Source organism: Salminus brasiliensis, chromosome 7 (genome assembly GCF_030463535.1).
Source record: "Salminus brasiliensis chromosome 7, fSalBra1.hap2, whole genome shotgun sequence".
Classification (NCBI taxonomy): domain Eukaryota; kingdom Metazoa; phylum Chordata; class Actinopteri; order Characiformes; family Bryconidae; genus Salminus; species Salminus brasiliensis.
Genome location: NC_132884.1, coordinates 1,514,727 through 1,537,139, shown reverse-complemented (window position 1 = coordinate 1,537,139; position 22,413 = coordinate 1,514,727). Strand labels below are relative to the sequence as shown.

The window sequence follows — 22,413 nt, the reverse complement described above, 5'->3', positions numbered from 1 at the left end:
CCTGATATTTTTGTGTAGGCCCACCAAAACAGCTTGAACCCCTCGAAGCATGGACTCCACAAGACCTCTGAAGTTGTCCTGTGGTATCACCTGTGGACACCTTCAGACGTCAGCAGCAGATCCTTAAAAGCCTGTAAGATGTGAGGTGGGACCTCCATGGGCATCAATGAGCCTTGGTCTCCCATGACCTTTGAAGTACCTTTGTTGGTTACTGACCACTGCATACTGAGAACACCCCACAAGACCTGCCTGATGTTCTGGAGACGTTCTGACCCAGTTGACAGATGGCATGGTGTCAGGTGGCATTGAAACCAGGTCATTGATGTTATTCACTCCGCCCACCTGGCGTTTATGGTTTTAATGTTATGGCTGGTTGCTAATGAAGCAAGTCCTAGGTCTAATAGTTATTGTTCACTACTCACATTAATGCTCTGTCAGGCTGCGTCTGAGAGAGGCGGTGCTGCTCTACGGGATACCGCATAACACAATAAAGCAACTCCCTCTAGACACTAGTCCTAAACCTCTAATAGTCTGGCACCCCCCTCCTTCCCAACCCTGCTTATGTGTGGATGTTTTCAACATGAATCTCTGTGGGATCTGGACATCACTGAGGGACTGATGACAGCTGAATGGGACACTACTGAGGGTCTAATTCATTTACACTCGGCTGCCACAAGTAGAGGCCTTCTAATCTTCAGACAGGTACCCCCGCTAATTAAGTTATTTAGTGGAGGGTGAGTAATCAAACAGCCTGTGGGTTCTCCAGTGTCCTCTGTCCTTCAGACAACTTTTGAGTCCTAAGAGGTTTTGTGGTTTCAGGCCCGTACTCATATCAAAAGCTCTCAGAATTCAAACAGACCCCTTCCTTCAGACAGATACATGAAATAAAAAAATAAATAGACAGACAGACAGACAGACAGATAGGACTGATGAATGGATGGAGGGATAGATGGTTAGATAGCTAAAAATTAGATGGAGGGATGGATGAATGGATGGGGAGATCAATGGGTGGACAAATGGTCAGACAGACAGACAGACAGACAGACAGATAGATAGATAGATAGATAGAGTGGCTGGATGAAGGAACGGATGGATAACTAGATGAATGGACTGATGGAGAAATGGATGAATATATGGTAAGACAGACAGACAGATAGACAGACAGACAGACAGACAGACAGACGCATAGACAGAGACAGACAGATACACAAACAGACAGACAGACAGACGCATAGACAGAGACAGACAGACACATAGACAGACAGACAGACAGATGCGTAGACAGACAGACAGACAGACAGACAGCCGCATAGACAGACAGAAAGACGCATAGACAAACATACAGACAGACGCATAGACAGATAGATACACGCATAGACAAACAGACAGACAGACGCATAGACAGACAGAAAGACGCATAGACAAACAGACAGACAGACGCATAGACAGATAGATAGACGCATAGACAAACAGACAGACAAACGCATAGACAGACAGAAAGACGCATAGACAAACAGACAGACAGACGCATAGACAGATAGATAGACGCATAGACAAACAGACAGACAGACGCATAGACAGATAGATAGACGCATAGACAGACAGACAGACGCATAGACAGACAGAAAGACGCATAGACAAACAGACAGACAGACAGATAGACAGACAGACGCATAGACAGACAGACAGATGGTCACATGTACAGACAGACAGACAAGGTTAACGCAGAATGCATTAATAAGGTTATGAAGATTAGGGAAGTTGGATAAACACACTTTCCATCCAGCACAGTGCCAGTCCCAGCCTTAGCCAGGATGCAGTGCATATATACTGTCTGTGTGTGTGTGTGTGTGTGTGTGTGTGTGTGTGTGTGTGTGTGTGTGTGTGTTATAAAGGAGGTGAGGAAAGTTTCATTCAATCACTCGGACATCTCCTGCTGTGTGAGGCAACAAAGTCAGAGCCAGACAGAGAAGGAGAGCGAGGACGAGCGCAGGAGCACCTGTTCAGTCACACAAACTCAATAAAACCTGGTTAAAAAGGAGCAGAAAAGCAAGCAGTCCAAGAATACACAGGAGTGACCTTCCAGCCCAGGACGAACACGCAGCCTCTCCCGGGCCACTTTATCAGAAACCCCTCACTTGTATCTCCACCTTGATGGTGTTCAGTTGCGGACCGTAGCCCATCTGTTGATGCACAGTGCTTGTTCATCAGGGGCCAGGTTCTGACCTTAGACCTGATCTTGTCCAAATGTGACACACTCTCCACCTGGCTGAAAACCTGAGCACTGATAGAGGAGCTATGTTTCCAATAAAGTGGCCAGAGAGTGGAAGGACATGGTAGGGGTTTCCAATAAAGTGGCCAGAGAGTGGAAGGACATGGTAGGGGTTTCTAATAAAGTGGCCAGTGGGTGAAAGCACACAGTAGGTGTTTCTAATAAAGTGGCCAGAGAGTGGAAGGACATGGTAGGGGTTTCTAATAAAGTGGCCAGTGAGTGGATACACAAGGTAGGTGTTTCTAATAAAGTGGCCAGAGAGTGGAAGGACATGGTAGGGGTTTCTAATAAAGTGGCCAGTGGGTGAAAGCACACAGTACGTGTTTCTAATAAAGTGGCCAGAGAGTGGAAGGACATGGTAGGGGTTTCTAATAAAGTGGCCAGTGAGTGGAGGCACAAGGTAGGGGTTTCTAATAAAGTGGCCAGTGAGTGGAAGGACATGGTAGGGGTTTCTAATAAAGTGGCCAGAGAGTGGAAGCACAAGGTAGGTGTTTCTAATAAAGTGGCCAGAGAGTGGAAGGACAAGGTAGGGGTTTCTAATAAAGTGGCCAGAGAGTGGATACACAAGGTCGGGGTTTCTAATAAAGTGGCCAGTGAGTGGAAGCACAAGGTAGGGGTTTCTAATAAAGTGGCCAGTGAGTGGAAGCACAAGTTAGGTGTTTCTAATAAAGTGGCCAGAGAGTGGAAGGACATGGTAGGGGTTTCTAATAAAGTGGCCAGTGAGTGGAAGCACAAGGTAGGGGTTTCTAATAAAGTGGCCAGTGAGTGGATACACAAGGTAGGTGTTTCTAATAAAGTGGCCAGTGAGTGGAAGGACATGGTAGGGGTTTCTAATAAAGTGGCCAGTGAGTGGAAGGACATGGTAGGGGTTTCTAATAAAGTGGCCAGTGAGTGGAGGCACAAGGTAGGGGTTTCTAATAAAGTGGCCAGTGAGTGGATACACAAGGTAGGTGTTTCTAATAAAGTGGCCAGAGAGTGGAGGGACATGGTAGGTGTTTCTAATAAAGTGGCCAGTGAGTGGATACACAAGGTAGGTGTTTCTAATAAAGTGGCCAGTGAGTGGAAGCACAAGGTAGGGGTTTCTAATAAAGTGGCCAGTGGGTGAAAGCACACAATAGGTGTTTCTAATAAAGTGGCCAGAGAGTGGAAGGACATGGTAGGGGTTTCTAATAAAGTGGCCAGAGAGTGGAAGGACATGGTAGGGGTTTCTAATAAAGTGGCCAGTGAGTGGAGGCACAAGGTAGGGGTTTCTAATAAAGTGGCCAGTGAGTGGAAGGACATGGTAGGTGTTTTTAATAAAGTGGCCAGTGAGTGGAAGGACATGGTAGGGGTTTCTAATAAAGTGGCCAGTGGGTGAAAGCACACAGTAGGTGTTTCTAATAAAGTGGCCAGAGAGTGGAAGGACATGGTAGGGGTTTCTAATAAAGTGGCCAGTGAGCGGATGTTTCCCGAAAGTGTGTGGGACAGTCTGAGGGGTCAAAGCATGCAACAGCATTCCGTGCGTGCTCGCCAGCTGGCCAATGACGTCATCGCGCACGACTCCGCCCCCTTGAAGAGCCCGGGTGCATTGTGGGCATTGGGAGAAGATGGCTGCGCCCTTGCGGGAGTGCTGAGAAACGATTCCTGTCGGGAAAAACCGGAGAGAGAGTGTAAAACACACACACACACACGCGCGCGCGCGCTCACTCTCACCCTTACTCACACACACAGATCAAAAGCGGCGTCGACAGCGGGACACGAGACGCTCGCGAATCCGGGCGCACCGTGCGTGCGAGGAGGAAGATGAAGATGAGGATGATGGTGGTGGTAGTGATGATGATGATGGGCCTGCATGCGAGCTCGTGCCCCTGACGAAGAGTTGTTGTCACGAGTATCGCACGTTTTCCACTCCTTTGCAAAGACACCTACACACACCTACACACACTCACACACACACACTCACACACACACTCGCGCGCGCGCATAAACACACACCGCTGAAATCTGTGGCTGGGTGAAGCTGCTTGCCGGAGCGGTCAGCGCGTGCAGCTCGGCCTCGCTGAGGTCCGTGACTTTTACTACTATTATTATTATGAATAATATTTTTATTATTATTAATATTAATGTTATTGTTGATGTCATTGTCGTGTGTTGTGTCTGAGCGCGTGTGTTGCAATGCAGAAGGTGTTGGGCCCGGCATGCATTGCAATCGCAGTGTGTGTGTGTGTGTGTGTGAGAGAGAGAGAGAGAGAGAGGTATATGGCTAGGCTATGCTATTGCTGTAGCTATTGCATGTGCATGCAGCTGTGTGATATGTACACACACACACACACACACACCGGCTGGCAGTGACATGTCTGTGATGTTTACAGCACACACACACACACACACACTTTATTAGAAACCCCGTTCCTTGTGCTTTCACTCTCTGGCCACTTTATTAGAAACACATACTTACCACAGAATTGCTGATGACCAGATATCATGGGAGTGGTGGTCTGTTCTCAGCACAGCAGTGACCTGGGCATGGAAGTGTGCGTCTGGCCTAGTGGAAAAGCTGGGGTCAGTGTAAACGGCCCCTCGAGGATGGACTAGGGGATGGCTAACACTAGCTCTGCCTCACAGCATAAGCTTGGGGACTTTGGAGGGGTTCGTGATAAAGGGGACGGGGGTCTGTAAGCGTAAACACACTGTCTGACAGCAGCACACACACTTCTGGGTAGTTTTGCAGCGTTCCTGACTCACCTCATGAGGTTCTGGGTTCGCGGCTGGTGCTGTTGATCGTATAGGCTGATCAATACTTTGTAGCTCCAGAAAAGTTCATGTCCTGAATGAAATTTGAGGAGCTTACGGGGTTCCCACTTTCAGGCCGTTGCTGGGTGGCCTCTAGCGTGAAACTGTATTTTTATTGTTTGGTCGTTGCTATGGTCGTTGCTAGGTGGTGATTAGGGGGGAACCTTTTTTGCTCTGTGGTTGATATGGGGTTGCCAGGTGGTTGCTAAGTGCTTGCTGTGGTGTTGCTACATGGTACAGTGCATGGAGCTTAAGGGGTTCTCACTTCCAGGCAGTTGCTGGGTGGCCACTAGGGTGAAACTGTATTTATTTTTTTGCTGGGTGGTTGCTATGGGGTTGCTGAGTTTTTGTTACATGGCTGCTGTGGTGTTACCATGAGATCACTAGGGCAAAATCGTTTTTATTGTTTGGTGGTTGCTATGGTGTTGCCACAGTGTTGTAGGTGGTGATTAGGGCGAAACCATTTTTTGCTCAGTGATTGTTGTGGTATGCAAGGTGGTTGATGTGGGTTTGCCAGGTGGTTGCTAAGTGCTTGCTAGGGTGTTGCTACATGGTACTTGGAGCTTGAGTGGTTCTCACTTCCAGGCCTTTGCTGGGTGGCCACTAGCATGAAACTGTTTTTTTTTTCGTTTGCTGGGTGGTTGCTATGGGGTTGCTGAGTATTTGTTATGTGGTTGCTGTGGTGTTACTATTTGATCACTAAGGTGAAATCATTTTTATTGTTTGGTCATTGCTAGGTCAAGGTTAGGGGTGAAATCTTTTTTTGCTTTGTGATATGCAAAGTGGTTGATCTGGGTTTGCCAGGTGGTTTCTAAGTGCTTGCTATGAGCTTGAGTGGTTTCCACTTTCAGGCAGTTGCTGGGTGGCCACTAGGGTGAAACTGTATTATTTTTTTTGCTGGGTGGTTGCTATGGTTATGCTGAGTATTTGTTACATGGTTGTTGTGGTATGCTATGGGTGTGTTGGGTGGTCACTTTGGGGATACTAGGGCATTGCTACACGGTCTTCTTTTTGCTTGTTATGCTATACCAGATTGTTGCTATGGTGTTGCTAGGTGGTTGCTAAGGACTTGAACAATATCTGCCAAATTATGTCAAAAGGTGACAAACAACAAAAATGGAGATACAGGTTTTGCTCGACAGCGACGAAACGCTTTGCCCCGCATGCTCATGCAGGCACCAGGCTCTCTTGGAATGCTGTAACACAGGAGAACGGTCCAGGCTGCGAATAGCAGGAGATTTCCATCGCCTTCATGGAAATGGATGAAAAAATGTAAACATGGTCAGGTTCTCATTTCCTTGGTGGTTATCAGACCAGGAGAGGCTTTAGCGAGGTTAAACCAGTGTGTGGTCAACAGCCGGCTGTGTACGAGTTTTTGCCTTTTCTGAATATCCGAAATTTCCTTGTTCTTTACGGATAACAAAAAACAAAACCCCCAAAAAACCCTGACAATATGTGGTATTGTAACCTTAAAACAGCAGCATCATGCTGATGCTCCACGGACTGTAACCGGGACAACAGTGTAGAGCTGGGCGATATGACGATATTTTATCGTATCGTGATAAATGTTGTTATGGTGATAACGATATGCTTTTCTAATCATATAGAGGAGACTGTTAGTGTTAATAAACACTGATCAGCTGCAGGTTTCATTACTAACAGTGTAATTAGACTGAAGGGTTCATTAGATGAAGAGAAGCAGAGGTTATAGAGTATATATCACTGTGTTCAGTACAGGAGAGTGGCCACTAGGGTGAAACTGTATTTTTATTTATTTTTTTGCTTGGTGGTTGCTATGGGGTTGCTAAGTGTTTGTTACGTGGCTGCTGTGGTGTTACTATGTGATCACTAGGGTGAAATTGTTTTTATTTTTTGGTGGTTGCTATGGTGTTGCCACAGTGTTGCTAGGTGGTGATTAGTGGGAAACCTTTTTTTGCCCTGTGATTATTGTGGTATGCAAGGTGGTTGATATGGGTTTGCCAGGTGGTTGCTATGGTGTTGCTACATGGTACATGGAGCTTAAGGGGTTCCCACTTTCAGGCAGTTGCTGTGTGGCCACTAGGGTGAAACTGTATTTTTTTGCTAGGTGGTTGCTATGGATGATATGGTTGCTTGTTTACAAGAATCTGTCGCTGCTGATGTGTTTAGGCTGGGATTACACCCATTTATCGTGATAAATATCATATCTAAAAACCTTTAAATATCGTGATCTAGTATCTTTACCATATCGCCCAGCCCTAGAACGGCATCTCGGTCATTCCCGCTATGGGCCCTCGTGTGGGTTTACACACTGCTGTCCACGTTCCTCAACCTCCAAACAGGCTAACTAAGCCGGCTGCTTCTGTTTCTGTTGTAGAAGTGTGATGAAAATGGACGCGGAGCTGCTTCACTCGCCCGTGGTGGGCCTGTCGGAGGAAGAGGAGGCCGACATGAGCGACTGGAACCTTCCTCTGGCCTTCATGAAGAAGCGACACCTGGAGAAGATTGAAGGCTCCAAAGCACTCGCGCAGAGCTGGAGGATGAAGGACAGGGTAAGACAGGGAGAGAGAGTTTGAGCTTCGGGCTTGGCTATGTGTGTGTTTGTTGGTCACAACGGGGGATACTAGGCTAGCATTGCTCAGAAACACTGGGGTTAGACTGTCACCGGCTTCATCGCCGTCAACACCCCCTTAAAATTAAATTTAATTAAAAATGCATATTAAAACAGTACACCTGCTGGAGCTTTTAGGACGCCCCATTTTTAAACCCATCGGCATTATTAATCTGGAGCTGGCCCCCCTTTAACAGCAGCTCTGACAGCAGCAGCAGGTCTGGAGCTCTGCAGTTACTGGTTATTTAAGCCTAATTCGGGACGGTTACTCTAAAGTGCTGCTCATTTACAAAGCAATGAAGTTGAGAAATGAGAAAATTGAAAATATTGGTGACAGTCCAAGTACAGTGCTTGTTAGCAACATTAGCATCTTACATTGATGCCTAAAGAAGCAGACATCAGATACCAATGTCTTGGTGATTGGCGGAGTCAGAGATCAATCATGTTACTGTGATTTTTCACCTTCAGCTGTTTTAACCTTTTTCTAAGACCCCCAGTGGCCCTTCTGCCAGTGCAGTGGTGTGTGTGTGTGTGTGTATATATATATATATAAGCATACACAAACATGCATACATACATACAATCTGCTACCGAATAAAGTTACAGTCACTTAGGAGCATGTAGCATCAGAGCGCTCTGGGAGCAGCCTCATTCCTATCCATATACAGACAGAAACCCAGCTCAGAATAAGAACACTGATCTGGACTCACTTACAGTTGAGAGGTTGAACTCATTTGCACAGGAGATAAGCGGTGATCCCAGATCAGTACTTTTACTGATCCAACATGCTTTGATTAATGAGGCCCACCCTGCGGCTTTTGTTCTTGTTGGATGCGCTGTGTTTTTTCTCGAGTGAGCGCGACCAATCTTTCAGCTTGGATCAGTTAGCGTTGTTGTTTTCTTGTTGTTTTTACTTGTATTTTCATTTTTCTTATTTTAAATTGTGTCCAGAATATCGAATCATGGCGCCAGTATTGTGAATCAGGTTGAAATTGAACTGAATTGAATGTATCTTCTGAAGAGTCCCTGGCTTATATTATAACTTCAGATTTAAAACTGGCGTTGATCTAATCATCAATGAAATTAAACTGATCAGTCCAGAGTCAGTCACAGTGTGTAAATGCTAACAATGAAGCTATTTTATTTATTTATTTATTTTTTACTTTAATGGATGTGATGTGGTCAGTTCCGTGTCTGGCATCTGTCTTACATGGGAACCGTGTTACACAGGTAGGAGAATGTAGGGTTTGGTGTCTTATTGGTGTAGGATGGTGAGCTTTTCCGACTGGGTCATCGAACCCTAGTCTGCCGCAGGTATAATGGTGGTTGTTATGGTGTTGCTACGTGAAACTTTTTCGTGTTTGTTTGCTTGGCAGTTGTGTTGGTATACGAGGTGGTTGCTGTGGTGTTGCAAACCTATATGTCCAAATATTTGTGGACACCCTTTTTAATGACCTGATTCAGCTACTTTAAGTTGCAACCTTTGCTGACACAGATGTGCAAATGCACACACACAGCTCGTCTAGTCCCTGTAGAGAAGAAGTACTGCCAATAGAATAGGACTCTCTGCAGCAGATCAACATCATGAACCTATTGGCCTCATACTGCCTAATAATGCCAGGCGTGGGGTAGAAGGATATTCAATGAATGAGCAGGTTTTTTTGCTTGGTGGTTGGTATGGTATACCTGGTTGTTGCTATGTGGTAGGTAGGGTTTATAGGGAGTTGCAAAATGAGATAGGAGTCTTACCCAAGGACACCTTAGTGTGGTGCACTTGTCCGACTGGGTGATCGAACCCTAGTCTGGTGTTGCTTCATAAAACTGATTTTTTTGTTTGCTTGGCAGTTATGTTGGTATATCAGGTGGTTGCTGTGGTGTTGCTACACTATATGTCCAAATGTTTGTGGACACCCCTTTTAATGAATGCATTCAGCTACTTTAACGGATGGCGTAGATGTTAAAATACACACACACACAGCTTGTCTAGTCCCGGTAGAGAAAGAAGTACTGCCAATAGAATAGGACTCTCTGGAGCAGATGCACATCATGACCCTATTGGCAACATGCTGCCTAATGCCAGGTGTGGGTATGCAACAGAGGGGTATACAATGAATGAGCAGGTGTCCCAATATTTTTTCGGCCATATAGTGTATATGGTTACTAGGGTCATTTTTTTTTTGCTTGGTGGTACCATGTTTGTAGGGAGTTAAATTAGATAGGAGTCTTACCCAATGACACGATAGTGTGGTGTACTTGTCCGACTAGGTGATCGAACCCTAGTCTGCCAGAGGTAGGCCAGTGTTGTTGCCCACTACACTTCCCCAATTGCTCATAATGATCAGAATCAGAGACAGCACACATGTGACCAAAGCTCAGGGCAAACTGGGCGGGCTGGAATTGTTGAACCCCTCGTCCACATTAGGGACTAGGAGGACCGGCACTGTTTAACGTGTTATCATTAATCTCTGTATTCCTGGAACTGTTTGGTCTTTTCCATGACTCCTAACCTTTAACCCACAAACATGGCCCAGTCAGCCCAGTCCCCCCCCCCCCCCCCATGTATTTAGCAATACATGTATTCCAGTGACCTCTTAAATGAACTCGCTCCTCTCCAGAATGATTAGACGGTGTGTCTCCCGCTGTTACAGCTCGCTGTATCCTGTCTGCTCTTTTGTAAACGTAAAAATGAGAAGATGTTTGAAACCCTGTGAAGCACCGTGCCTTTATTTCCCAGGTGTGTCATCTTACGGCGTAATGCGCGTCTCTGAGCAGGGAAATTGTTGCTGTTTGAAAGTGAAGCTGTTTAGGCTTCACCACTGTGTTCAAAGCTGTCCCAGTGGCTTTCAGTGGAACAGTAAATATCTCAGTAGAGTGATTTGGCTCACAAATGTATAATGCATGGAACGTGTCCTGTTCCTATGAAGCTTTTATTGTAGTTTATTCAGGTTCGTGTTGGGTTTGCTTGGAGGTTGGCTGCTGTGCAGTGCGGTGGTGGTAGGACTGTGTGTTTATTGGAAAATAATTAAAACTTGCTCTCCATATCAACATATTTGCATGCAGAAGCTAAAGGCCCCTAATCACATTATTATTCTAACCCCTGTTTCTCAGCAGTGAGAGAGGTTCTACTGTAGAAGCTCCAGATCTCATCAGAACAGATAAAGCTGATGAACATTAATCCAGTAAAAAGGAGAAACAAGAGCTTCTCATTCTGAAGAAAGAAAGTAGTGAGATCTTGTGGGTGAGCTAGTCTGAAGAACAGAGCTCGGTTCCTCCAGGGTTCTCCTGGACGTCCCCCAGTCCAGCCAGCACAGCGTGGAGGATGTGTTCAACTCCATCAGCAGCAGCAGCAGCAGCAGCTCACCTGATTTACCATCATTAAGCCCTGATTTACCACCAAACCAGGCCCTGAGAGCTGAAACTCTCCTAAAAACTGCAGCTTGAGTGGGTGGGGCTAAACTGTGGTAGGTTGAATAGGCGGGGACATGTAAATGAGCTCTATTTTGGAGTAAACAAGTGGTGACTTACTAGAAGTGTTGAAGATCCTGGAGATATTTGCCTGGAAGATACAGCAGCAGCAGCAGCAGGTTGTTGTCTAGGAACCGTCTAGGAACCGTCTAAGAACCAGGGCTACAGGGGGCGGCAGTGAAAGTAGAGCTGGGTTTGGAGATACTAGCAGCTTTTAAAATGGATCTGTCTAGTCGTATAGTTCGCTCTCTAACATATAGTCCAGGTCAGATGAGTCTTTATCACTTGTCAGAAACTTGCGGAACATTTCCATCTCATTAAATATTCATGTTTTAGAAGTGTCTTTCTCTAAATAAGGCCGATTCTGAAATCTTAATATCAACAAATGGTGCTTTTGTATGCAGCCTCTGGCGATACAAAGAAAGGCCTCGTTTTGTGAGGAAGTTTCATAACCCAGCAGACTTGATTTGTTGAAATTAATTTTACGCAGCGAGAGGAGAGCGTTTCTCCTCTCCTTCACCTGCTCCTGGAGGAAACTCAGCAGATTTCTCATGAAAAGTGTGACGCTTTTATGAAGCTGCTGTAAAACTTTCTTTTTTTCCCCCCTTCCACATAAAAGCAGGGTGTGCAGAGAAGCACTGCAGATTCATACTGGATTAAAATCACTCTAAACGTCTTACTGTCAGACTGTACTAGGTACACACACTGCAGATTCATACTGGATTCAAACCCCAGTTAGTGACAGAATGTAGAAACGAGATCATCTGCAAATTCATAATGCATTCATACTGGATTTACACCACTCCAGGCTGTTAAAATTACACACACTGCAGATTCATACTGGATTCAAACCCCAGTTAGTGACAGAATGTAGAAACGAGATCATCTGCAAATTCATAATGAATTCATGCATTTACAGCCTGGATTTACACCACTCCAGGCTGTTAAAATTACACACACTGCAAATTCATACTGGATTAACACCACATCAGAGTTATTACAGTTAGACTGTGCTAGGTACACAATGCAGATTCATACTGGATTAACACTACTCCAGTTGGTATTGTAGTAGACACAAATACTGCAGACACTGCAAATTCATACTGGGCTAAAATGACTGTAGTTGGTGCTGTCGGACTGTAAAATCTTTACACACCACAGATTCATACTGGATTACAACCACTCCACACTTATTATTGTCAGACTTGTAAAATTACACACACTATAAATTCATACTGGATTTAAATCACTCCAAAGATATTACTGTTGGACTGTACTAGGTACACACTGCAGATTCATACTGGATTTAAATCACTTATCTGTGAATACCAGCAGGCTGTAAATTCACAATTAATTCATACTGGATTAAAATTACAGTTAGTGTCAAAGTAAAAACTACACACTGTAAATTCGTAACGAATTCATACTGGATTAAAACCACTCCACAGTTATTACTGGCAGACTGTTGAAATGACACACATTGCAGATTCATACTGGATCAACACTATTCCAGTTGATATTGTAGTAAACACAAATACTGCAGACACTGCAAATTCATACTGGGCTAAAATGACTCTAGTTGGTGCTGACAGACTGTAAAATCTTTACACACCACAAATTCATACTGGATTAAAACCACTCCACAGTTATGACTGGCAGACTGTTGAAATTACACACACCGCAGATTCATACTGGATTAAGACCACTCCACAGTTATGACTGGCAGACTGTTATAATTAAACACACCACAAATTCATACTGGATTCAGATCACTCCACCGACGCTCAGACTTTAGAGACCACACAGATCTTCAGGTTTCAGTCTGATTTGTCCCGGAAGCGTCTAATCTAGACACGTGACGGACTGATCCTGACCGGCTTCGCTGTAAAGGTCTGCGGAACCTCGTTCGCCTAATAGCCAGTGTTTTCACCGAGGCCGGCGGAGCTGCTGCCGAACTCCTGCTCAGCTGCAGCTGGTTGTTGTGTGTCTCCTGGTACTCTTTGAACACTGCTGTAAATAATGATGTGTATCATGGGAAATCAGCCCTGCGCTGTGGCGCTCCCTCAGCCTGAACGCTGTCGATGGCTGATTGTGTCGATGCTGCTCAATAACTGAAGGCAGTGGGCAGAGATTGAGCTGGTAATGAGGTGCCATTAAGTGGCGTTAGCAGTAAGTTACGTTATGAGTGTAAACGGGAGGGTCTCGAGGGGACGGAGGCACTGTTAGGACCCCGTTGCTCGTCGTAGCGTTAGGACCCCGTTGTCCGCCGTAGCGTTAGGACCCCGTTGTCCGCCGTAGCGTTAGGACCCCGTTGTCCTGCGTAGCGTTAGGACCCCGTTACTCGTAGTAACATCAGGATCCCTTTGATCCTGTTTAGGTCTTAGCTTTAAGATCCCATTGTCTGTCGTAGCGTTAGGACCCCGTTGTTCGCCGTAGCGTTAGGATCCCGTTGCCTATAGCAACACTAAGATTTCACTACCAAGTGTAACGATAAGATCATGTTATCAATCTTAATGTAAGGGTTGAGCAACCAATCATAACGTTACGCCCATGTGACCAGTCATAACTTCACTAATTGTGTTTGTGTTTGTGTGAGGACACGTATTGATTTCTGCGGTACCTGAAGTTCCACAGCTGAAGCTGCTTCTGGTCCAGAGCGGATACCGGGCGAGTCTGTGGATGTTTGTTGCTGTAATCAGTGTTATGATTGGATTTAGGATTCTTTATGGCCGTGTTTGTGCTCGACTGTTGTTGAATGACCTTTAAAGGAGACGTTGGAGTGTAATTTTACTTAAGTGAGATGCAGGACTGCCAGTGATTGCTTAGGGAAATGGAAGGCTTAGCGCTGAGCGGAGGCATTGATTGGCCGGAGAATGATTTTACAGGTTCTTTTAGCTTGCGTAGTCGTACTATCAGCTTAGACTGATTATGCCATCATTTGTAAGAGAAGCACGGAGCCGCAAGAAAAACAGGAGGCTTGACCACTACACTGGCTTTTTCTTCGTTGATGGCCTTTTTTTAGCTTTAAAGAATTTAGAGAATTTAGCATTAAAGCAGAATTTGTGTTCATAAAAAATTCCACCTTCTCTGAACAGTAGAGACCAGAGTCACTCCAACAAAAGCAGGAGACTCTCTTTTTAATACCCTTGATTTCAGCAGAAATGATAAAGAAGCAGGTGTCCCAATACTTTTGTCCAAATAGTGTATCTACAGAAGTGTTTCTCTCTGCACGGTTAGTGTGTTTCAACCTGAACATCAAGGGCTCGTCTTTAAGGTCGGGAGGCGATGCTTGCTTTGACTCAGCGGGTCGTCTTCTTTCTCACTCCTCAAACAGTGGAGTCAGCTCTCCGAGGGCCGACAGCGTCTCCGCTTGAAAAAGTGGCCATTAGGCCGCTTTCGCTTCAGCGCTGCGGTCCCGTCCCGCCCGAATCTGCCCCGCTGGCAGTGGAATGAACAGATACGAGCCCCTGACCCGAGGGTACAGTTAGAGAAACACCAGGAACATCATGCTAATTGGTGTACATAAGCTCCCATTACTTGTTAGCTACTTTAGCCTACCTTACATTATGTGTCCAAATGTTTGTAGACACCCCTTCTGAGAAATGATTTACTTGAAGTTGCATCCATTGCTGACACTGATGTGCAAATGCGCACACACACACACAGCATTATGAACCTATCGGCACCATGCTGCCTAGTAGAGGGGTATAAAGCCCCCCAGCATTGAGGAGCTGTGGAGCAGTGGTAGAACAGTGTTCTCTGTGGTGCTCCTTCCACATGGAGGTGGAAGTGTAGTGGTTATCATCCAACATCTTGACCTCACTGTCAACATTCTTGTGGCTGAATGCAATCAAATCCTCACTGCAGTGCTCCTCCAAAATCTAGTTGGAAACCTTCCTCCCTGGACAGTAGAGATCGTTATTCCAACAGAAGCAGGATCAGCTCTTTTTAATACCCTTAATTTCAGAAGAAACAATGAATGAGCTGGTGTCCCAATACTTTTGTCCACATTTCCAGTGTAGAAGTAAAGGTACCAAACATGGCTCTACTACAGACTCTTCTTGAACTGCTGCTTAAAACAGAGCTAGGAAATGAGCTGTTGGGGGTTCAGTCGGACGGACAGGGGCAGAGGGTCCGAAGCAAGGGTGCAGTCAGGGTGCTCTCGGACGGTGGGTCGGGAGTCTACACACCAGTCTGTAAACGTAGATTTTATTATTGAAAATCTCCAGCCCTGTTGGACTCTGTAAAACCGCTGCTCTCAGCACATTAGTTGCTCCGTACGGCCGCATGTCTGGCCGGCTAGTAAACCAGTGCCACATTTGCCGCTTTCCAAAGAACAATAACAGCACTAAAAGCCCCTAGTGTGCATAAAACAGCCCTTAAAAGTGCACTTCATTTGCATTTGTAGACTTCCTCCTGTAAAATAATCACCATCCTGGAGAGGGCTTTATTAGCCCTAAGCTCCCTCCAGGCTTGGATTTTAAAATATTAATTATATCACTAAACACAATAGATGCCCTCCAAAATATATACTGCAGGTCACTGCGGGAAGGGGGGAGTGGGAGGGGGAGGGGTCTCAGCATCAATTCAGTCTTTCCATTAAAGCAGAATTGCGATGAACCATTTCCCATCGTCCCATCGCTACGGAACACGTTTGGTGTCTAGCTCTATGTAGCTAACAAGCAGTGCTATAACATATGACCCTAAATAACCACAGACTGCCCTCAAACTCAAAGAAATCCTAATGGAGTGAATGTATTTAATTGACAAAAGTATTGGGACACCATGCTCGTTCACTATGTCTTCTGAAATCGAGGGTATTAAAAAGAAATTATTGCTTTTGTTGGAGTAACTGTCTCTACTGTCCAGGGAAGAAGGATTTCTGCTAGATTTTGAAGGAGGGGAATTGCTGTAAGGATTTGATTGCATTCAGCAATAAAAAGCATTAGTTAGTGAGGTCAGGATGTTGGATAATGATCACCACCCCATCTCATCTCATTATCCCCCAACTCATCCCTTTTAAAAGTACTGGATGGAGCTCCACCACCATCCATCATTCCAGAGAACACGGTTCCTCCACTGCTTCACAGCTCCTCAATGCTGGGGGGCTTTATACCCCTCTAGCCCACGCCTGGCATTATTAGGCAGCATGGAGCCAATAGGTTACTAGACACTAGGGACTAGACAAGCTGTGTGTGCATTTTGGCATCTGTGTCAGTAAAAGTAGCTGAATGCATTCATTAGAAGGGGTGTCCACAAATATTTGGACATATAGTGTGTGTGTGTATATATACACATTATATATATATATAGGTTAGTTGGTTTCAAAGTACTGAACACCTCAACACGGTTTGAGGGGAGTGTGTGATGATAAGGCCATGCTAATGATGCTAGAGCTAAAGAGCCCAAACTTGCTTTGACTGCATTTGGGCTTGGGGCGGTGTGGACGGTGACGTAGCGGGGAAGTGTGGATGGTGACGTAGCGGGGAAGTGAGCGTTTTTTTTTTTTTTTTTTTTTAAACTCCTAAAATTAACAGAAGCGAGTTTCCCTGTGGCTGCTGTTCAGCTTGTGTTCTTCAGAAGTGTGTGTGTGTGTGTGTGTGTGTGTGTGTGTGTGTGTGTGTGTGTGTGTTCCCCTGTGGGGTTTCCCTGCCCTCAGACTGGGTTGTCTACATCCTCAGAAACACAGAAGATCAGACGCAGTAATTGCTCCGCTTGTCCTCGTGTGTTAGCGCTCTCAGTTTCTGCCGCCCGTGGAGACTGTTTGTGTCTTTAGCCGCTAATAAAGTGTTTAACCTCTTTAAAGCTCGGCTTCTGTCTTACCCTGTTCTGCGTAAATGTGAAAAAATAAAGTTAATAAACTCTCACCAAGCACTTCATTGCTCACTCATGCAGTTATCAGATCAGCCGGTCAGTGCGGGTACGGTCCAGCAGCTTCAGCTTCATCTTCAATGTTCACGTCAGTCATCAGAATGGAGAAGATGTGATCTGAAGAGCTTCATTGGGAGTGTTGGTGTCAGACGAGGTGGTTTGAGGATATCTAGAACTTCTGGTCTTCTTGTCTGGAGCATGGGGTGGGCGATTCCGGTCTTGGAGGGCTGGGTTCCTACACAGTGTTGTGGCTGCATTCAGCGACGAGTGTTAGTTAGTGAGGTCAGGATGTTGGATGATGATGATGATGAGCACCACCCCACCTCATCATCCCCAACTCATCCCAAAAGTACTGGATGGAGCTCCACCACCATTCATCATTCCAGAGAGCACAGCTCTTCCACTGCTCCACAGCTCCTCAATGCTGTGTTAGTTAGTTCTCTACTATTTTACCATCATCATCATCATCATCATCATTCCATATAAAACTCAGAAGACCTGTGTAGCTTCACTGGTGGGTTTGGATAGATAATAAATTATGGGCTGTATGATGTCTGCTAGATTTTGGAGGAGGGGCATTGCTGTGAGGATTTGATTGCATTCAGCGACAAGAGCGTTAGTTAGTGAGGTCAGGATGTTGGATGATGATGATCACCACCCCACCTCATCATCCCCAACTCATCCCTCTCAGAAGTACTGGATGGAGCTCCACCACCATCCATCATTCCAGAGAACACAGTTCTTCCACTGCTCCACAGCTCAATGCTAGTTAGTTGAAATTCTCCACTATTTTACCATCAGAAGACTTGTGTAGCTTCACTGGTGGGTTTGGACACGTAATAAATTATGGGCTGTATGTTAGATCTCCTGATGATGTTGGGATACCAAACATGTCTTGGCTGATTTACCAAATCTAGGGTCTTTTAAAAAGCTACAGAAACCCGACACACACCTAAACACCCGACAAAGCGGGCAGTTAAACTCCAGCAGCCTCAGCACCGGTCTCCTCCGTACCTGTGAGTGCACAACATGTGCTTATTAACGAGTTAATGACATGATCTGCTCACAAAGGGATCGAACAACTGCCACTAATAACGCAGTAAAAGCTCATATGCATGACAATGAGCAAAGAGGCGGCGTGCTGACGCTCTGACGTGCTGATGCTCTGACGCTCTGACCGAGAAGAATAAACGTGGCATTTGATGAGAAGAAATCCAGATGGGGAGTCTATTATCATCCCCGCCAACCAGAATCACTGCGGAGAAGTTACTCATCAGCCTCAGATGGAGACACTCAGTGTCCCTGATGGCCATGCTGTCACGCCACCGATCACGGCGGTAGCAATGCTCTCCACCAAGCACGGCCAGACGTGATGAAGTGGGCCAATCTGGATCATTTTTGGATGGGGAACGTGCTGCACGCAGATTAATACGATGCTGAGGACATGACATGTCCATATGTTTGTGGACACCCCTTCCTAATGAATGCATTCAGATACTTTAAGTTGCACCCATTGCTGCTATTTATGTACAACTATAAAGCCCCCCAGTTTTCTTTAGGGACTACTTTCTGTAGCCGCACTACACCCTGCAGCATGTATCCCTCCACCATTTTAATGATCTGGTTCTAAAAGCAGGTTCTAGAGCCGAACTCTTCTCAGAACTCTGGTAGAACAGTGTCTCAGGCATCAGGCAGCGTCTTCATCACCATTAGGTGAAGAACTTTCTGTGAGGAGCTTTTATTATTAGAGCTTCAGACGTCTGCTTCCCTTCACCTCTACTGTAGAACTCTTAGTTCTGACTGGGTCAGGTTATCTAGAACCGAGCGTTTCACACCAAACCACCCAACACACCCTCCAATAGGGATGCACTGATCCGACTACTACTAGGATCGGATGAGTATCGGATAATTAGTCTAATCCAAATGACCGGTCCATTCACAGACTTTCCAACTTTTCTCTAGGCTTCATAACCCAGGATCAGATGAACCTACAGACATCATACACAGATCACAGCAAACAGCAAGACTCCTTTCATAACCTTTCTGCCCTCAACGGGTCACCAGCTATCAGCGAGTAGTCCAGCTCGTCCTCCATATAAGGAGAACCGAGAAGGGAGGGGCTGCTCGCTCCTCTTTAGTCTCATAGACTTCCAGTTTCAGAGTAAAAGTCCTGAGCCCGGACAGCACTGAGCCAAAGTCCAGCAAGGGTATTCATTTTAGTGACCGATGAACAGAAATCAGGTTCATTAATATCTGTGTTTATTTATTATAGCTGTTTTTTATAAAGTTAGTGAAGTAATGATGACGTCAGTCCTGATGCCTTAAGTCTCTCCCAGATGGTCATGGTTATGGTTTATTAATGCAACAGTAGTATCGGATCGGAATCGGGTATCGGTCGATACGCAAAGTTTATGTATTGTATCGGAACAAAAAAAAAAGATGGATCGGTGCATCCCTTCCCCCCAAACCTGTTGGAATTCCCCTTCAGGGCTAGTAGTTCTGGGCCATGTTATGTCTTGAACTCCATTGAAATGATCTCTTAAGGTAATTTGCATAATTTACTAAATTCGTTAGAACCATTTAGAATTGATTCCAGCGCTCCCAGATCAATGCAGTTGAACGTCTTCTGTAGGATGCACTTTTTTCCCCAGCTGTATCGAGCAGCTGCGGCGGTGCGGCATTGATCCAGATGGGTTGACGTGAGCCGAGGTCTTGGTGCCGCTCTCGTGGCAGTGTGGTCATTTTCAGGCTGGCTGTGTTTTATTAAACTCTGAACCCTGAGTGTCCGACCGTCTCGACCTGGGCGACTTCATTGGTATTCCTTCAGTGAGACCTTAAAGCAGTGGTCCAGAACTACACCCCAGTGACGCCGTCAGTAACAGCCCAGCTCCAGAACTTTGTGTGGTCTGCATGCAGCTCCAGTAGGGGCAAGAGTCTGATATTCGAAAACTTCGGGACAGGTCAGCGCCCCTGTGGCCAGGCCTTTGTGTTAGCTGTCAGACTCTGTGATGCCAACCTTCAGAACTTTTGAGAATCTTTCAGGGAACATTTCAAATGCTTCGTCTGTCTCTGTCCAAATGTTTGTGGACACCCCTTTTAAGGAATGCATTCAGCTATTTACGTTGCACCCAACACAGCGTAGTCTAGTCCCTGTGGAGAAGAAGTACTGCCAATAGAATAGGAGACTCTGGAGCAGATCAGCATTGACCTATTAGCACCATACTGCCTAATAATGCCAGGCGTGGGCTAGAGGAAGGGTGTAAAGCCCCCCAGCATTGAGGAGCTGTGGAGCAGTGGAAGAACTGTGTTCTCTGGAATGATGGTCCGACTGCAGATGATCAGAACATGGTTGGAGAGGATTATTCTGGAGGAGTCTGTCTGATTTAAACCTCAGACGTTTAGTCTGGTCTGATCTTGATGGTTTTGATGAAGGAGAAGTGGAGAAGATGATCACCATGGCCTTCAGAAAGAAGGCTGTAGATGCAGAGGAGTCCACTGTTCCACGAAATCCACTAACCAACTGACCAACATGGCCAGGTCAGGTCATCCTAGCAAGAGCAGAACCACAGGACGAGTAAAGAAGTCTCCAACTCTCGCTAAGGTTTGATTGGAGGTGAACCCAGTTGACCTCTCGGCTCCAGCGTTGATGTTCTGATTATTCTGATGTTTAATGAGGGCGATTTAACGAAGCCAAGGAAGGGTTCCAGAGCGATCCTAAACAAACAGGCCTTAACCTGAAACTGAAGCTGAATTCTGCCACATGGATATTTAGCGGCTGTAAATGGCAAGTCCGCTGCTGGCGTGAGACTGCTGAGATCGCAGTGGGCTAGTCATGTTTTCCGCTGTGTGCCGAGTCTTACGCTTCTGGCTTGAGAAATGTCAAGCTGCTGACAGCGGTGCTTTCCCTGTAATAGAGAAGTTGCCCTTTTCTTTAACACGCCAGTGTCTGTGTGATCTCCAGATACACACTTTCTTACTGATAAACTATATGTCCAAATGTTTGTGGACACCACCCCTTCTAATGGATGCATTCACCTTCTACCTGTAGAGAAGAAGCACTGCCAATAGAATAGGACTCTCTGGAGCAGATAATAAACATCATGAGCCTGTCGGCACCATGCTGCCTAATGCCAGGCGTGGGCTAGTAGAGGGGTATAAATGAAGCCCCCCAGCATTGAGGAGCTGTGGAGCAGTGGAAGAATTGTGTTCTTTGGAATGATGGATGGTGGAGAAGCTCCATCAAGTACTTTTTCTTGGATGGTAGGATCAGCTCTTTTTAATCTAATCTAATAACTATTTCAGAAGAAATAATAAACAATGAGCAGGTGTCCCAATACTTTTGTCCATATAGTGTATGTACGTGAGTGAAGCAGTGAATTGAAAGCCGGCTGTTTGGACAGATTAGTTTCCATATATGGACTGTATGCGCCTTGATCATACCCTTGGTCCTGGTGTCCTTTAGGCCACACCCACTTCATTTCAGGACATTCCCTGACTGGTTTTGCTGGGGTCTTTCTCCAGTGTGTTGCTGGAATAGCAGCTGTATCGCAGTCGTCCATGTGCGTCTGCTGAAGGCTCCCCTCGGCCTGCGCTATCAGCAGCTGAACGCCCGTCAGTCAGACCACTGCCCACTGCCCACTGTCTCTCTCTGTCTATCGCGCTCCCCCGCTCGCCCTCTCTGCTCGTGTGTCCATGTTCTTCTTTTTCTTCCTTTCTTGGGTTATTGATTTATTTGCTGTCACCGCTGTGTGTGTGTGCACGTGTGTGAGTTTTGCGTGTAGATCAGTGTGTGTGTGTGTATTTGCATTGGTGTGTGTGTGTGTGTGTGTGTGCAGAGTATTGACTGTTTTTCAGTAGCTGTAAAGTTTGCTTGACCCCGCTGACCCTCAGCTGGACTGTCGGGTCTCTCCATCTTTCAGTTTTCTTGGTCGGGTTTTTATTGTGAAGCCTCTGCGCTGCTACTGACCTCAGCACTGTCCATCATCCTCTCTACAGCAGGGAGCCAAAAGTTTCTAAGGTTTGATTTGAGGTACGTAGTTATTAATCATCTCTCTCTCTCTCTCTCTCTCTCTCTCTCTCTCTCTGTCTCTCTCTCTGTCTCTCTCTCTCTCTGTCTCTCTCTCTCTCTCTCTCTCTCTCTCTCTCTCTCTCTGCAGATGAAGACAGTGAGTGTGGCCTTAGTGTTGTGTTTGAATGTTGGAGTTGATCCTCCTGATGTGGTGAAGACGTCTCCTTGTGCCAGGCTGGAGTGCTGGATAGGTAAGAGCCCTCCATCTGTCTTCCCATCCATCTCCGTCTGTTCCTCCATCTCTCAATCAGTCTCTCATCCAAACATCCACGTGTCCCAACATCTCCCCGTCCACCCACTCATCCTTCAGTCCCTCAATCAGTCTCTCATCCAAACATCCACATGTCCCAACATCTCCCCGTCCATCCACTCATC

General features: G+C 45.9%; 1 protein-coding gene across 1 annotated transcript in view; it reads left to right on the top strand.

The window, feature by feature from the left end:
- Nucleotides 1-3,863: 3,863 nt before the first annotated feature.
- The window catches only part of rptor (regulatory associated protein of MTOR, complex 1), a 128,341-nt gene continuing 109,791 nt past the window's right edge, over nucleotides 3,864-22,413 (top strand). The window contains 3 exon segments of the mRNA XM_072682857.1: nucleotides 3,864-4,315; nucleotides 7,401-7,575; nucleotides 22,127-22,229. Of these exon segments, the coding sequence (XP_072538958.1) occupies nucleotides 7,408-7,575; nucleotides 22,127-22,229 (271 nt within the window). The 5' untranslated portion in view covers nucleotides 3,864-4,315; nucleotides 7,401-7,407.